Source organism: Glandiceps talaboti, chromosome 16 (genome assembly GCF_964340395.1).
Source record: "Glandiceps talaboti chromosome 16, keGlaTala1.1, whole genome shotgun sequence".
Taxonomy (NCBI): Eukaryota; Metazoa; Hemichordata; class Enteropneusta; family Spengelidae; genus Glandiceps; species Glandiceps talaboti.
The window spans coordinates 4,318,201-4,336,471 of NC_135564.1; the positions used below are offsets into that span (position 1 = coordinate 4,318,201).

Genomic DNA, 18,271 nt, shown 5'->3' on the forward strand with positions numbered 1-18,271 from the left:
GTGTATGTTTTTATTCACTTGTGTATGAATTCCTGATATTGTCTTTGCAATATACGTGATCATTTGGCTGTTGCTATGGACGTGGTCTTGTTGCTAGGAAAATTTACATACATTTTTTGAATGTTTATTCAATTGTCTATTAAACCCTGTTGTTATCTTTGTGAAATACACCACCGTTGGGCTGTTGCTATGGGCGTGGTCATGGTTACTAGGGTATTTGCATACATTTTTTGAATGTTTATTCATCTGTCTTTCTATTCCTGTTGTTATCTTTGCAATATACGTGATTATTTGGCTGTTGTTATGGGCGTGGTCTTGTTGCTATGCAAATTTACATACATTTTTTGGATGTTTATTCAATTATCTATTAAACCCTGTTGTTATTTTTGTGAAATACATCACCGTTTGGCTGTTGCTATGGGCGTGGTCATGGTTGCTAGGGTATTTGCATACATTTTTTGAATGTTTACTCACTTGCTTACCAGATGATGTTGTTATTTGACCAAAATATACTGCCATTTGGTTGTTGCTAAAGGGCGTGGTCATGGTCGCTAGGGCCAATTTTGTCAAAATGTTTTTAAGAAAATCTGCAGAATAACAGTTTCAGAAACATCTCGCCAAGTTTCAGACTAATTGACCAAGTACTTTTTGAGATATAAGTTTTTGACCAAAAATGAACATTTTTACACCTAATTTGCATATCACTCATGGAATCATGGTATGCTTAATATTTCTTCGTCCACACATCCCTAGATACATTCCCATTAAATTTCAGCCCAATCTGCTCAGTAGTTTTAGAATTATAGATTTTTAACCAAAAAGACACATTTTTAGCCCTAATTTGCATATCACTGATGGAATCATCCCGTCATGAACAAATCTTACTTTACACCCCCTTAAGAATGTTCCCACCAAATTTCGCACCAATCTGCCCAGTAGTTTCTGAGTTTAAGTTTTTTGACCAAAAATCACATTTTTTGACCCAAATCACACACCTGTGATGCGATCATTTTGATTTGAACAATTTCCCAACTAGACACCCAAAGTAATGGACCCACCAAATATCGTGGCAATCGGTTCAGCGGTTTTTGACTTTAAGTTGTTTACACACACACACACACACACACAGACAGACAGACAGACGCCGGGCGATCCCTATAGCACTACTGAACATGTTCAGTTGTGCTAAAAATGTCAACTTATGAATTTTATATTTTTGGGATAGACATTCCTAACAAGGACAGTAATCACCTTCTCTGGGATGTCTTTCCTGACATTAAGAATATGCTGAACATTGGAAAACATCTTGTTTTATGCATAGTTTCAAGAATACATTTGACAGTGAAATACAGTCATTTTTGAATGGTACCGTACATTTGAAACAATAGTTACTTTTTGGACCATATAGCTTTTGATCAGATACATGAACACTGTCTAATTAACATCATTGCTTGATCAAACTTTTACAATTATTGTTTCAAATTTATTCTTAAAAATGACTTGTACATTTCACTATGTGTAGCATTTATTGACTCGTAATATGAATTGTTAACAATCAAAGTAAACCAAGGTGAAAACTTATTTATTTTATATATATATATGTATATCCATCCATCCATAGTATTACATACATACATAGATACATACACACACGCACACACACACACATGCATGCACGCACGCACGCACGCACACACGCACGCACGCACGCACGCACACACACACACACACACACACACACACACACACACACACACACACACACACACACACACACACACACACACACACACACACACACACACACACACACACACACACACACAACTATAAAACTGTCTATCTACCTGATGCATCTTCTGATGAATAGCTGGCTAAGAATCCTTGTGCAGCAACACTGCCATCAGACACAAATTTGACTCTCATCTGATTTCCACTTGACTGTACAGGAAATGGTATTGTTGAACCACAAAGTCTTCCTAGAGATGGAGCACTATCATCCATTCCATTGAATGTCTGTATTTAGAACAATGTTATGTTGGCTATGAGTCAAAGACATGTAATTTGATTGGATGACATGTACTCAACATGTAATTTGATTGGATAACATGTACTCATCGGTGCGCATATATTATTTCTGATTGTTCTTTTTTCTTGTCTACAGACCTAACATAACATTTTGACTTAATATATTTTACCCTTCATTTATGGAAAGAACACTGGGGTGGGTGGGGGTGGGAAGAGGAAATACATCAAAATGCCTTGTAAAATCTTAATGATTATAAGGGGCCTAAAAAAATAATTGTTTGGTTCCAGTTACCCGACCCCACCTAGTTTTTCACTGCCGACCCTAAACTTTTTTACGCATTTGAGAAAAAAATAATAAAGTCGCAAAAATTGTGAAGTCTCACGAAAAATAGTGGATGCGGAAACTGACATCAACTTAAAAAGACAAAATAAAACTGTTCTTCCAATCTGTAATGACTGTACATCTGATAGGAAGAAATAAATAACAGAGACAATTTGGAAAAAAACGGAAAACCTAAACTAGACACTTTGAGAAAAAATAATAAAGTCGCAAAAATTGGGTAATTAAAACCCCAAATAATAACCAAGTGCTCATCCATATGGCCACTTTAATGCCCATGGTAAGACCACCATCATACCTCAACATAGTCATAACTGCAGGTACTACTTTGTTCAATGTTGAAGTCTGTAAACGTCAGTGTGATGCGATGACCAGAGGTTACCGTTATACGCCATTCACATACACGAGAATGGGCATACTGTCCTGGATAATTCGGTGATGAAAATGTTCCTGACGGATTTGTAAGGTCACCACCACATTCTGAAGGAAAAAAAATAACAGTGTCACTTCCCTACTAGTTCTCTTCAAATCATATTGCAGCAAACTAAACAAGCCCTAAATGAAAATGCTTACCCCAGTAGTACTATAGAAGTTGACAGATTGCTAGAATTCGTTTCTAAGTTTGTCTCCACATTTTAATATACTACAACAATGACAGACATTGCTGAAGTTACACTAAAACAGAGATAATATCAGCAATAAACACCTGGGTGCACACACTTAATAGTTACCATGTCTGGAAATACAATTTTGAATAATATGCCTGCTACGACAGTAAGTACATGTACTTCTACTTTGAACATGTGCATTCTGTCTGTTATAACATGTAGATATTTACATCCATGGACCCATTCAAACACAAAATTGATGAGCAATTATATCTCTGAAAAGAAAGCAAAACTTAGTCGAGGTAAAGCAGAAACTCCCCAATTCATTCAGGCAAATGCATGGATAGCTCTGGAAATCTGCACTCTATTCACTCAAATGATACAGAAATAGACTTTAAATCACAAAATTCACACCTTGTCTAATTGTATCATATCATGTCTAATGTTCACTTGGGTCGCAAAACAGCTGACTTGTCCCTCTCTGATCATGTTCACAACTTCCAACTTTAGCTGTGGTCACTACGTCATTCCAATGATTCCTGTCGATGGTTTCCTTGACAACGAGATGATGCACGCTTTAATATGGAAATGTTTTAAGAACTTTCATAACCTGTGAAAATCGCGTATTTTACCTTTGTTAATTTATAACCTGGTTTTTAAATACTAACCTTCAATGCTAGTTGTCCATTGCAGTTGGAAGCCAGTAGATACATCAGTGCCGTCAGTGACAAATGTTATATGGGCATAACTATCCGATGTATCAACAGAGGCTGGTAAACTTGTACCACAGAATGTATCAATCAGAGGACCTGGCAAGAACAAACCAAATCATCAGATTGACTGACGAGTTTTTGTAATAAAGAGGGTAAAATTCAGGTATTTTCAGGTATATAAGACCCCATGTAAACCATAAGTGAGACCGTATCTGGGGTCTAACATACCTCGTATTTTACCAAGGTGCCCTGATCAGAATTACTGGCATGTGTATAGACTGTTTTTACTTTCTACAATTGAAATCCTTTATCAGACTTACTGGTACATATAAATTTATATTTTTAAAAATGCAAATGGAAGACATGGCAAACTCTTAATTGGATAAACCTTGAATTCAGGTTGCAAGTAAACACAACTGCAAATTTCACATTAGAAGAAACATCCTCTAATGTGCATGAAATCATAAACATCGTGTCTAACACAACCACTGCATCTATAAAACTGAAAGGAAATTTTATCATTTTACATACCAACATGTGTAAGATTGCGTTCAGCAATGTCAAGATAATCTCCAGTGTTACAGGTTGCATCACTACCAGCCAATGAGAAGGCATCAAATGAAAAGGTTAAATAATGACCAGTAGGACCACGGATGTACCAATCACACTCAAGGTTGTTGTCATAGTTACCAGGATAGTTAGGTGAAGTAATGATGCCTGCTTCTCCTGACACTGTACCCCCACAGGTTGCTATTAAAGCATGACACAATAAATAAAAGACACACAATGTATTAATACATTTATTAAAGCGGTGATTTTATTACAACTGTAAGATATTTTCATTCCATGCATTATATTACAAACCAAGTCTTCATCAAACACATAGTCGAAAACATTTCAACTTACTAATTCATAATAGATATGGCAGCCATTTAGTTAAGCTAGCGTAAAGGTCACAGAATAAAGTGATGTACATATTGAAGTACAGTATCTGACATTTGTGCCAGGTTTGGTTGATGTTCCACTTGTGACCATTCTTTTAGGGGGAGGGGTTTGCCCTAAACGAATGAAGTTCATTCACTGAGGTTGTGCAACAATATGTGCGATCTTCCCTTTATACAGGGTGGCAAGTTTAATCATTACCATACCTCGACCAGGACTTGAATGGTAAGTGGCAAGAGGTTTTTATAGAATATGTTTAAAAAAGTTACTAACCAATAGAGTAGGTCAGACTGAATCCTTTATGGCTCGTACTAGAATCAGTTTTGAATTTCAAATACATTGCATTTCCAGAACTGGTGTATGTATCAGGAGGAGTACTTCCACACACTGTAGCAAGGATAGCTGATGTGTCTGACCCACCATCTCGGATTTGTAGGGAGTCATAGCTACAGCTATTGACAGAAGAAAGACATGTTATCATAGATGTGAAAAGTGGTGAATGATTATTTACTATAAAACTACAAAGTGTCCATCATTTCATATTTTAACTTTGTTTTTACAAAAACACGTCTGCAGTGACTTCAAAATGTTGGCAATGAATTCAGCATATTTCTACAAAAATAGTCTCCAGTGACTTCAAAATATTGGCAATGAATTAAGCATGTTTCTACAAAAATAGTCTCCAGTGACTTCAAAATATTGGCAATGAATTCAGCATATTTTTACACAAACAGTCTCCAGTGACTTCAAAATGTTGGCAGTGAATTCAGCACTTTTCATTAACTGTAATATTTAATACATTTGCACCAGTTCTTTAAAATTAAATATTACATCTTTCTTGCATGCCACAGTTGAAAACAGTCAAATATCCTCTTGTATACACAGACAGTCACTGTGTGGGCAAGCTAAAAGACAGCACTCTGGGAATTTATATAAAGGAATATATATTTGTGCGTCCACTAAAGTCAATGTATGATTTGCTGAAAGTCCTGAATTAAAACATCACACTTGTGTATGAAGCTCTTGGACAGCAGGTTATGACTGTGACTGACATTAGTAAACAAAAAAGAGAGAATTGGCTAGTACATTTTAGTGATGGGAATTGATAACATGAGACAGGATTAAACTTTCCAGTTAACAGAATCAGTATACACATCAGAAAAAGAACTCCTCCCTTTTGCTGTTACTTAGTACCAAAAACTGAAACCCATTCTCAGCTAAAATCAAGAGATAGAAAATTTAAATCAAGGGTCACCAGCATGCAAATTTTTCAAATAGGGGTCAAAATAATATCAAAATCAAATCGTTTTAGAAACCAATATGGCTGCCAAATACAGTACTAACTCTTTGGACACATTAAGCAAGTTGGTTTATTGGAAAATAGTGAACCCCATAATTTCTTTTATTATTCCAAAAGGACCAGGAACTCACTTTCTTAAGGTAAATTCTTGCGAGATTCAAGCTACTTTCATTTTCAAACAAAACAAAAACAAAAAGTGCACATTTCTCTAAAAAAAATATCAAAATGAAACGGTAATATAAACTTACGTAGCTGATGGTTCAAGTTCAAAGTCTGTGAAGGCTATTTGGATGGCTTCGTTAGAAGGTGCACTTATGGTCCATTCACACTCAATACTATGAGGATAGTTCTCAGGGTAGCTGGGTGATGTAAGAACACCTGACGTACTTTGGTCTGTCAGGACCAGTGAACCGCCACATGCTGTAACACACAGATGGTAAATAGTATTAATATTGTTTTTATTCTACAACACATGCCAAATTTTTTTTCAGCCAAAAATTGCACATTTCCTTAATACCTATTTCCATGTGTCAAAACAAATTTGGACAGAAACTAATGATTTTTAGTCAGTTTCAAAAAATGCGTGATTCATTTTGAAAATTTCTATCATTACTTATTTCTTCTTTGAAGTTTGCTTTGAAGAAAGTGGTCGAGTCCAGTAGTAAGTAACAGGCTCCACTCAGAGTAGGAATTCATTTGATGCAAAGATTATGATACTCAAACGTCAATGTTCAGATCCCCCAGTCTTCAGTCACTTCTATCGTATCAGATCCACTGGGGTTAAATAGGACCATTTGTTCAGGACCAAATTTTGCAATAGCTCTGCCAGACAATTGTTTTTTCATACCCAAGTTACAATTATAATTTGGCATTGGCCTTTTAAACAGCATCGCCAGAAGTCAGGCAGTTACGAACTTGACTAGCCTATATACATGAAGAACTCAGTCAGAAATGAAAGTAGTATAGGGTATTAAGCATTAGTTCAGTGTAAATGTAACAGATTCATGTGGTAAAGACTTTATTAAAGGCATGGTAGAAGTTCTGCTGTTTCTTTTATGTAATAAATAGATGGTAGCAGATTTGTATGTACAATCAGAACTCTATCAATATACTATAGGCTGGCCTGGACAAAACACAGTGAAAGACACTCAGTATGGTCTACGTCCAGACAAATAGTCATTTAGTCAGTTTGCAAATGTCTGAGTCCACTATACTGGCTGAGTTCATAACTGGCTGAATACGTAACAGAGTTCTCACTCGCTGAGTTTGGAACTCTCCCAGGCTCTCCTTATACTGTCCGAGTTCTCCTATACTGGTTGAGGTCATAACCAAAAGGTTCTCCCAAACAACACCCCTGGTGGCCATGCTGTACAATTCTAGCCTTTCTGATAACTGGAATATTGTGTATTTTCTTTGGGCAAACAAATGAAGACTAACCTGCAGTGACTGTACTGTAGCTGAGCACAAAACCAGTAGAGGAAGTAGAGCTATCTGACACAAACTTAGCAAACACGATGTTACTAGTGGATTTTAGATCAGTTGGTGCTGCTGAACCACAGAATGGACCTGCACCCAATACTGGTGACTGATCATTTTCTCCATCAAACAGCTGAAAAGTGATACAACATAGGTCAAAGGTTATGACTGGGTTATAAGTCAGAGATTGGTCATAAAGGCAAACTTGTACAACAACAAAATTGAGAAGGAAAAAATTATATTATTTCTACAAAATTGACGTATGGTAGTTGAAAGCAATCTGACAACTTAAGTTCATCATCTAAGGTTAAAGATGTACAATCATGTCACTGTAATTTGTGTAAACAAAATGGCCTAAACATTCATACCACTCCGGTATATGCAAAAAATCTGGAATTTAGAGGAATTAAAAGTAAACCTATATCTCAAAAGTGTGACATTAAAAAAAATGTTAAATCATTTCACTCCAATAATTTATGGGGTATGAAAATGCTTATTTTTAACTTTTTTGAAAATCTTGTCTTGTTTCACCAAACTTTGCAAAAATATTCTTCAACATTTGTACTTTGTAATAACAGTTTAAAACAATGGCTCATAGTACTTGTTTCCATGGTAACAATTCATTTATACAGGTAATCAAAATTCAATAATGTAAAAAAAAGGAATAAAATATGGGAAGACTTAATTAATTTTTTGCCGTGAAGTTGGTGTAAGAATTTATATGTTATTATTTGTGATGGTTACCATGGCAACATACAAATAATTAATCTCATGATTTGAAAGAGCACAGGCAAGGAGAAAAAGTCAATTTCTGAATGTCTACAAAGTCTTGTTAATTTTATGAAACTTTGCAGATTGAAATTTGTTTTATATGCAGAATTGGAAAATGAAAGAAATTGCTAGGTCACTATGATACTCATTTTCAAATTACAACAAAGAAAATACATTCAAATGGAAAGAAAGACCATAAGTTAAAAAAAGATTAATAGTCATTTTGTATTATTAATTACCTGGACATAGTCATTTGTACAGGAACCAGCACTTCCTTGGATATCAAACACAGTAAAATTAAAATCAATTGTTGTTCCTGATGAAGTTTGTATTGTCCACTCACAACTGGCACTATCTGGGTAGTTGTTGGGATAGCTGGGACTAGTTATAATACCCAAATTAGTATCTAATCTTCCTCCACACACTGCAAGAAATGGGAATGTCCAATATTACAGCTGAAGTTATTCAAAATTTCATGCGCAAGTTCCTAGCTGAACAGTTTTTGATTGTTTTAAGTAATGGAAGAATATGACTTTTTGTCATAATATCTTACAAACTCCAGATGTAAACTAAATGCCTACTATACCATAAGGCACAGTGGAAGCCAGGTTAGAGATTGCTTTTCCTTCATTCATTGCCAGAAATACAAATTCTGAGCTAGCAGTACACATCAAACAGACAATCTTGTATGGGGGCCACTTTTTGGTGATGCCACATTCAATTTGGATTTGTTAACAAGATTCTTGGTTGGTTATTTCCTCCAGTAATATATGTATAATAGTTGCCACAGCTATAAACACAGTCAGGTGAGCTAGCAAGCGAGGGATTGACTGGAGTTATTGACCAAATATTGATTTTTGACCACAAATGTTAGGTCAAATTTGCATATGTCACAAAACAATTTTAGTCACACAGCCCCATGTGATATTGTGCCAAGTTTGATTAATCCGATATTTGCATATATGGATGCTTTGCAATAATTCTCTCTTTGGGGGACCAAAAATGATCTCTTATCCATGAATATAACTCATTAAAATGAAAAGCTACATCAACAAGCTTTATAGGATACATGGACTTTGTTGACATCAATGTATGACACAAAAAAGGACACTTACCAGATTGATAAGTAGCTAAGAAACCTGTTCCATTAGTACTACTGTCAGTCACAAAGTTAACAAACATTGTCGATCCAGTTGAGAATACAGGATCTAAATTTGTTTGTATACCACAGAAAGCTCCCAAGTCATCTGAATTTTCATCTTCACCTACAAGAAAAATGCGAGAACTTGACAGAGATTAGATAGATCAGAAGTTTTCTTTTTATCAATGAGATAGGGTAGCAGACTTTTCTTAATCAAGATAGGGTGTTCTAACATTTTTATTTCAATCAGAACTCACACTTTCTCCATGACAAATGTTTACTGGACAAGGTGAATTGTTTACTTGACAATGCAGATTTGTTTACTTGACTATAGAATTTGTTTACTTCACAATATGGATTTCTTTAATTAACAACATAACATGGCACATCCTGCCAGTACAGGATGCTAATTCTTGGCAAATTAAAATATGCTAATTCTTGGCAAATTAAAATCTTACCATCATAAAACTGCACTTTGTCAAAGACACAATCAGGACCGCCTTCAGTGCTTAGGTCTGTAATTTGAACTTTTAGTTTGTGTCCGGCATGAGTTCTGATTATCCATCCACAATTCAGATTGATTGCATAGCCATCAGGATATCCTGGGGATGTGAAAGTCTGGGCAGTTTCTGTAGCCTGCATGGTAGCTGAACAATCACCTGTTATAAACAACACAGAAAACATGGATCACTCTAAAATTACAGAAACTTGCAGTTTGTAAGTTGTATAAGATGCATGTGAAGATGAGAAGTCATGTATCCTTCGCTCAAAAATTACATATTATACACGTGACTTGCATCAATGTGTACATACATGATACTATTGGTATTCACAATGCAGTGCTATATTAAAAACATCGCTGCATACCTATGCAAATGAACACAAGATAATTTGGTGTTCAAAACATCCACATGAATGCACAATATTTTGTAAATGAAATTTACTGTTTTGGATACATGTAAAGTTCCACCATTTGCATATCATTTGCATGTAGGTATGCAAAAATGTTTTCAGTATCGCAATTGCAGTGCAAATACCACAGAGGATAAGATGGTATTAGGTAAACTTAAAGTAATAGATACACACCAGGTGGGGAAACAGTTGCTCCCTCAGACACTGCAACCCAGTCAAAGAGGAAACCAGTGTAGCTGATTGAAAAATCAGAATGAAACTTGACATAGAGAACATTGCCAGTACTGAAGAATGGAGCAGGCACTATATTTCCACAGAATGTGTCAATCAAGGCTGAATCCTCAGTTGGTCCATCATTGAACTACAACAAATCAAAACATTTTTCGTATTAAAAAAAAAACAAAAAAAACAATACAGCTTTACGACTAAAACAAACTAGTCTTAAGACTTCATATCTCTAAACATATGAATGACGAAGGTCACAAAAAAAATAACCATTCTAAAAACAAATGTCACCAGGCAGCAGTTCGCAATACCGCTTTATTTTCTGACATGTTTAGAATGTACTTTTTGGAAGCATTCACCACATTTACCACTTGTATTTGTATTATACTTAGTTTACTTGTAAAAATTCCAGGACTTTCCTTGGGTTTTCATCAGCTTTCCTGGGGGGATGGGGGTGGGGGTGTTATTCAGATCAAGTTTAGTCATTTTCCAGGAGTGTTGACCATCAAATTTATTTTATTGAATGACATCTAATTCTCTGACGTAGGTGAAAAGTAATTAATATCATGGGCTTTCACAAAATGTCACAAAACATTTATTTTAAAGACTATCAATACTCTATGCAAGATGTTGGTTTGCATTAAGCATTTAGTATTAAAATATGTGTTCATTTTCAATTAGCTAAATTAGCTAAAAGGTAAAGACAAGCCATACAATTTAAACATTGAAAATATCAATTTGTTTGTCTATAATTATATATTTCTCTTAATCTCTGCTTTGTTGTCTTATTATTTTAGTACTAACAGTCAATACTGTGAAATTAGCCAATGACTATTAGTACTGGAGTAGCAATATGAAGATCAAAGCGGACATGATGGTACCCAGTCAACTATGCCTAGGTATGGTCTTTGGGCAAATTTAGTGTCTTGTGGTACAATTGTTTGACTGTCCAGGTTAGCAAGAATTTTGATTCACTCTTGTCACCAAAGACTTTGAAAATATTTTCGCCATTCACATTTGTGCATATAGTGAATCCTGTGAATGGGTAGCTCGAGCACAAACAGAAATGCCGATCATTCATTTGATTGATTACGATTTTCCAGGGGTTTTCTACGAGTAGGACATATTTTTCCAGGGGTTTCCAGGGAGGTTTAGAAATTCCAAGGTTTTCCAGAACTGTGTGAACCCTTTGAATACTAGAGATTAACAACTCTGGAAACCCTCAAAGTTGTCATGGCAATGGGAAATGTACTTACTTGAAGATAATCATATCTACATGTTGACGAAGTCTCCAATGCGAAAGCTTGGAAACTAATCCTTATCATCATATCAGATTGGACAGTAATGGTCCACACAACATCTATTGAGGTAGGATACCTGTTTGGGTAACCGGGTGATGTGACCTGTCCAGCAGATCCACTCCAGTCACCACCTGGAACTGTTTAGGTGTGAAGAAATAAACTACGTCAGCTGCTCATTCATAACAGGCATATTCATAAAACTGGCCAGAAACACTTCAATCTCTGATTACTGTCAGAAATTGCTTGCTGTACAAAACTAATAGTTAACCATCCAATGCTATTACACAAATGTCTGATCATCTCTGACAATATTTCAATTTGCATATTCATATGTTGAGCAAGTCATATAGCTTTATGAGATGTCTTGGATCTTATCTTCATTCACTCCCTTCTATATATCGATACATTCCTTCTATTTCTGTTTTGTAGTCTTCTTCTTCATCATCAGTATACCTCCCAACAACCCGTAGAGACTATAAACAAGTAGTATGTGGTTTGCTTTAAAAATGTTGGAGTTAGTTCTTGATGTTTTTATTCTGTTGAAAGTAACTGTAACTGCTTGTTTGAATTGTTCTGGTTCTGTTATGTCGATTATTTCCTGTGGTAAATTTTTCCAATCTCTGATTGTATTATGTACTGTGTGCTGATGATATTAAATACAGGATTTACTATACAACTAGAAAATAAGAGAGTGGAAGACATACCACAAGTTCTGTTACCAAGCAAGCTACTAAAGAACTTTATTCAACTATAACTGTATATAAGGCCTGGTTACATCACATTAAAGGTTAGTCAACCACAGAAAATGATTGCATGATCAGGGAATGCCATTTATGATTATTATCTTTATCACCACAAGAGATTATTTTAGACTTTGAGTGTTTGATATATATAATTTCTGGTATGTCTTCCACTGTCTTACTGACCACTTTCCTACAAAATGCCCATTGAGGCATTCATATAACATATAATGAGAGATGTATGTAGAGCCAAATTAGACTTTATAACTGCATCAAATGAATCAAGCACATGTAACTGCTGTACACTTACCCATACTATAGGAAGCCATAAAGCCTATACCAGTCCGCTGTCCATCTGAGCGAAATTTGACCCACAGACGACTGACAGCTGTGATGTTGGAAGGAGGTGTGTTGCCACAGTAACGACCTATTAACCTGCCAGTGTCGTTCCCATCTCTCACTTCAATGTAGTCATTTTGACATAGGGCAGCAGGTTCAATGTCAAATAGACTGAGAAAAGAATTCATAAAGTCAACAACTTCATTTATCACTCTCACCATGTTCTTTATTTACCAGTTAATTTATTCTACATTTCTCTTTGATCACATGACAGTAATTTCCTTTTGTTCGAACATGCATAGTTCATTTGCTAGTAATTGTGTGTTTGTCATAGCTTGAAGAAGGTGTGATAGACATACCGAAACGTCGCTTATTAGTATTCTATTTTGGGATTGGAAGTAAGGCCAACTTTGAACACACGACTACCTGTTCATCAAGCGTGAAACTCTGAGTAACGGCTCCGTACCATAACTTGTGTATTTTGTATAAATACAGCTCTACTTCGCAGTATTGAGCGCTTTTCCTTCAGTTTATGACTTACCTCTTACACTGAATTCGTATATATATATATATATATATATATATATATATATATATATATATATATATATATATATATATATATATATATATATATATATATATATATATATATATATATATATATATATATATATATATATATATATATATATATATATATATTTATATACAATGTCTGATGATAGCAACAGCATGAAACACCATTTTATTGCTCTTGCTTTTAAAATGTTGTCCATGGTGTTCTATTTCCAATGGATTGATACAATAACTTGCCAATTGTCAACTGCCTATGAAATCTTACATATCATTCATGTTCAATTCTATGCAACAAAGAAGTGTGGTATTTACCTGAATGCAAGTAAGACCCTATTACCAGGTGATGGTGAAATAGTCCACACACACTCTGTCTCAATTGGGTAGTTGTTGGGGTACATTGGACTGTTAAATGCTCCTGAAACACCTGCATAGTCAGCTCCACAAACTGAAAAAAGTTAAATTCAGAGTGCACGCATTAGACCTTCACTACAAACCATAAGACCTTAAAAATTTCACTACAAACCATTTGACCTTGACTTTTGCTACAGACCATCTGACCTTGAATTTCGCTACAAAACCATTTGACCTTGACTTTCGCTACAAAAACATTTTGACCTTGACTTTCGCAGCAAACCATTTGACCTTGACTTTCACTACAAACCATTTGACCTGACTTTCGCTACAAACCACTTGACCTTGACTTTCACTACAAACCATTTGACCTTGACTTCTGCTACAAACCATTTGACCTTGACTTTCGATACGAACCATTTGGCCTTGACTTTCGCTACAAAACATTTGGCCTTGGCTTTCACTACAAACCATTTGACCTTGATTCTCGCTACAAACAGTTTGACCTTGACTTTCTCTACAAACCATTTGACCTTGACTTTCGCTACTAACCATTTGACCTTGACTTTCCCTACCTGATGTTGATGTTGTGTATCTTGCAAAGAATCCAGTTCCTTGAACACTGAAGTCAGCAATAAAATTGACAAAGAGAGCATTGCCTGTTGATGTGATAGCTGCCGGTATGGTGGTGCCACATAAACGTGCGATCTCAGGAGCATCTGCATCATTACCATCCAATATCAGAATGTAATCTGCTTGGCATTCACCATAAGGTTCAATCTCTAGGTGTGTAAAGGTCAGTGTCACTTTGTCACCTAAAAAACAAAATAAGAATATGTTATTGTCTGTAGACTTATAGATTCAGTCGTACACATACAGACACAAGACACATGTACTGCCACTAAGTACTAGTCTTTATGAGAAGTAAAATATTAACTAAAGTGATAATGTGACATACAGATATGTTGGAATAGGTTAAACCATTATACGACAGGTGGTATACATGGTAACAGAATATACTGATCATGCTGAATAGGGAACTTGCAAACCCGCCATGTTGAATGTTGCATCATGGGAAAAGTAATAATACCGTAAATACTAATCAAATAGTATTGTAAACAATAATCTTACATTGTTTTTAACCACAAATAATCAATTCATAGTCACCCTGACCATTGTAGGAGGTTTATTTTATCGGCTATTCAAGATTAGGTATTACGATAACCACAGATAATCCCATAGTCCTTTGCATGGGAGTGGGGGGGGGCTGTGTCTTCTACTGAGACTTGTTTGTTACGTTATTGGCTATACATAACTGTGATGCCATTGTTTGTTTTTAGGATGTGGGGGAATATTCTCTGGGAAGAGTGGTAACATAACAAGTCAAGGATATCCTAACGATTATCCAGCATCCACTCATTGTGAATGGAGTATCACAGTGACTCCTGGCAGTAGTATTCAACTAATTATCAATGATGTAGATTTGGAAGGCAGTAATGGGTGTATATATGATGCACTCCCAAGTTCCCTATTCAAGTTTTATCTGAAACTTCATCTCATAATTCCAAATTGTAGTCTCTCAATTACTATTACAATGACTTGATACACTACCAATCTAAGATTGCATCCTGCCCAGAATGTCTCTTTTCATTATATTTATTTCTGTTTCTTTTTTATTATTTATCACATTTCATCACAGGCAAAACTAAAGTAACATGCACAGTAGACTACAACAGGACATAAAGACCATACATCTACCCCAAAAACACTTGTGACAAACAATAAAAATAGAATAAAGAAAAAAAGCCAGCCTGCAAAGGAATGGACAAACAGCTGTCAAGCACGTCTACTAGTGTCGAACCAACACCAAAAATACATGTTGACAAACTAAACATTCCATTGATACAAAACAACTACATGTATGACCTTGTATCAAGTTTATGAATTTTAAAAAAGTCAAATAATAATAATATTAATAATAATAATAATAATAATAATAATGTATAAACTTGTATTACATAAAAGTTTGGCTTCTATGTTGACTATGGTATATGACTTTATCAAACTTACTTAGATTGGGTGATTCAATGACCCATGTACAGTTCATGTTTGGATTGTGGTTGTCTGGGTAGTTTGTACTCTGTATAAATCCATCAACACTAGCATCCAGGTATCCACCACAGCCTACAAATGAAATGTAACACTAGAGTAACTAGTCTTGATTACCCAGACTGCCACTGGGGTGGGGTGGGGGTGGAGGCTGTCTTTTACATCTGCCCAATCCAAGAAGAGTCTGGACTACTGGTAATACAATAACTAAGTCTTTGCAACAACAACGAAATTGGGTGGACAATCATAACTAAGTCAGTGATCCAGTATTTGCATGTGTTTTAACCTCTATTACTCTGTATCGTTAACCCCAACAACTTTTCCAGAGATACATCATTCTTTGTCACTGTCAGCACAAAGACTTTGTTATGGTATTACTACAGACTCTTTTTTTTTTTGGGGGGGGGGGGGGGAGGCCAATATGAGTGAGTCTCGGAGGCTGAGTCTAAGTAATAAAGACCATAGAGTAACAGTCTCTAGGAAAAATATAATAAAATATAGACAATAGTCATATAATATATGCCACATAAAATGTCTTCCTGTCTGTAATTAGTGTCAATAATGTCTAATATAGAGAGAGATGAACAAAGTTTCTATTTCAACTGTCTAAACTCTTTGTACATAGCTAATTTTGTGTCATTTCTATCTCATTTCCAATTTTGACATCCATGCTGTCTTTAACTTTGCAATGAACAAGCAAATAAAAGTGACTGTTATTTATATGTTAGCAATGCATATAATGATAATAAAGAAAAATTTATTTTGCATTTAGAAGCTATCAGTTCAAAATACATACACAAACAAACTTGCTGAAGACAATTGAATAAAACTGACTGTATGTTAAAGCAAAAAAAGATCACTTGCTATTAAAGCCACGTCAAATTCTAACAAGTTTTAAAAATAGAGACGTTTGTTTTTGAATATGACTAGATTACCTGTTTCATAGGTAGCACTGAATCCTGTGCCTGAAACACTAGCATCTGTCACCATACGTATGTATATCTGATTGCTTGTAGACTGAATGACAGGATTTGATGGTAGACCATTACCACAATAGTCAAATAGTAGGGCACTATCTTCATCAGGACCATCATAGCCCTGCAAAGATAAGGGTATCATTGTGTTAGTAAGGGCTAATCATAACCTTGCACAAAGATATAGACCTTTGTAATACATAGCGCCCGCTAGAGTTAGCATTAGCTAACCATCTTGCCGTAGTGGCTAGAAAGAACATTCTTGCATTCTTAACACATATCAAACTAATTACTTTGTTTAATGCCATGAAGTAGGATTTCTTTTTTGAATCAAATTTGTTTTCAACCCTCAGGTCACAGCTGTCTTTTTAAACATAAATCTGAAATTAACTATGAATATTTACTATTAGGATGCTGGTTTAACATTTTATCACTACTGGGTACAACACTTACCCTAACATAGTCACTTACCCTAGCATAGTCACTTACCCTAGCATAGTCACTTACCCTAGCATAGTCACTTACCCTAACACGGTCACTTACCTTGGCACAGTCACTTACCCTAATAGTCACATAATGTAAATCACTTTACCCTAACATGGTCATTTACCCTTACAGTCACTTACACTAACATTGTCACTTACCCTATCATCGCCACTTACCCTTACAGTCACTTACCCTAACATTGTCACTAACATGGTCATTTACCCTTACATAGTCACTTACACTAACATTGTCACTTACCCTATCATCGCCACTTATCCTTAGTCACTTACCCTAACATTGTCACTTACCCTAACATCATCACTTACCCTATCATCACCACTTACCCTTACAGTCACTTACCCTTACAGTCACTTACCCTAACATTGTCACTTACACTTACATAGTCACTTACCCTAACATTGTCACTTACCCTAACATCATCACTTACCCTATCATCACCACTTACCCTTACATAGTCACTTACCCTTACATAGTCACTTACCCTTACATTGTCACTTACCCTGACAGTCACCCTAACACAGTCACTTACCCTTACATAGTCACTAAACCCAACATAGTCACTTACCCTAACATAGTCATATCTACAAGTAACATTGTTACCAGGAAGCTCAATTTCAAATTCTGTGAAGGTCAGAATAACATGATGATAATCCTGTACTGTGATTAGCCAATTGCAGTCACTGTTGTGGTCGTAAGCTTGAGGGTAATTTCTTGAATGGATCTCACCAGTTGGTAATGAGTAGTTGCCTCCACAGCCTAATACACCAAGAGAAATTTGCTTAATTGGAGTTGACAAACATCAAACCTTTCTGGTATACATTCTTTTCATGTGTCATAGTATTTCAACCAAAAGCGATAAAGGTTTACACTTTAATTAGAGTCAGCAAATTGCCAAAATCTGCAAAAGTCTTTCCT

At 35.5% G+C, this 18,271-nt stretch overlaps 1 protein-coding gene across 1 annotated transcript in view; it reads right to left on the reverse strand.

Moving 5' to 3' along the window:
- LOC144447588 (cubilin-like) overlaps positions 1-18,271 on the reverse strand; it is a 110,036-nt gene that overhangs the window by 17,968 nt on the left and 73,797 nt on the right. Inside the window, exons 31-48 of the mRNA XM_078137665.1 lie at positions 17,922-18,112; positions 16,811-16,973; positions 15,837-15,950; positions 14,342-14,581; positions 13,728-13,860; positions 12,808-13,007; positions 11,713-11,894; positions 10,406-10,592; positions 9,778-9,978; positions 9,294-9,443; positions 8,418-8,602; positions 7,369-7,540; positions 6,180-6,351; positions 4,905-5,083; positions 4,221-4,439; positions 3,645-3,785; positions 2,667-2,848; positions 1,848-2,016 (exon numbers count right to left, since the gene is read on the reverse strand). Of these exons, the coding sequence (XP_077993791.1) occupies positions 1,848-2,016; positions 2,667-2,848; positions 3,645-3,785; positions 4,221-4,439; positions 4,905-5,083; positions 6,180-6,351; positions 7,369-7,540; positions 8,418-8,602; positions 9,294-9,443; positions 9,778-9,978; positions 10,406-10,592; positions 11,713-11,894; positions 12,808-13,007; positions 13,728-13,860; positions 14,342-14,581; positions 15,837-15,950; positions 16,811-16,973; positions 17,922-18,112 (3,180 nt within the window). The remainder of the gene's footprint in view (positions 1-1,847; positions 2,017-2,666; positions 2,849-3,644; positions 3,786-4,220; positions 4,440-4,904; positions 5,084-6,179; positions 6,352-7,368; positions 7,541-8,417; positions 8,603-9,293; positions 9,444-9,777; positions 9,979-10,405; positions 10,593-11,712; positions 11,895-12,807; positions 13,008-13,727; positions 13,861-14,341; positions 14,582-15,836; positions 15,951-16,810; positions 16,974-17,921; positions 18,113-18,271) is intronic.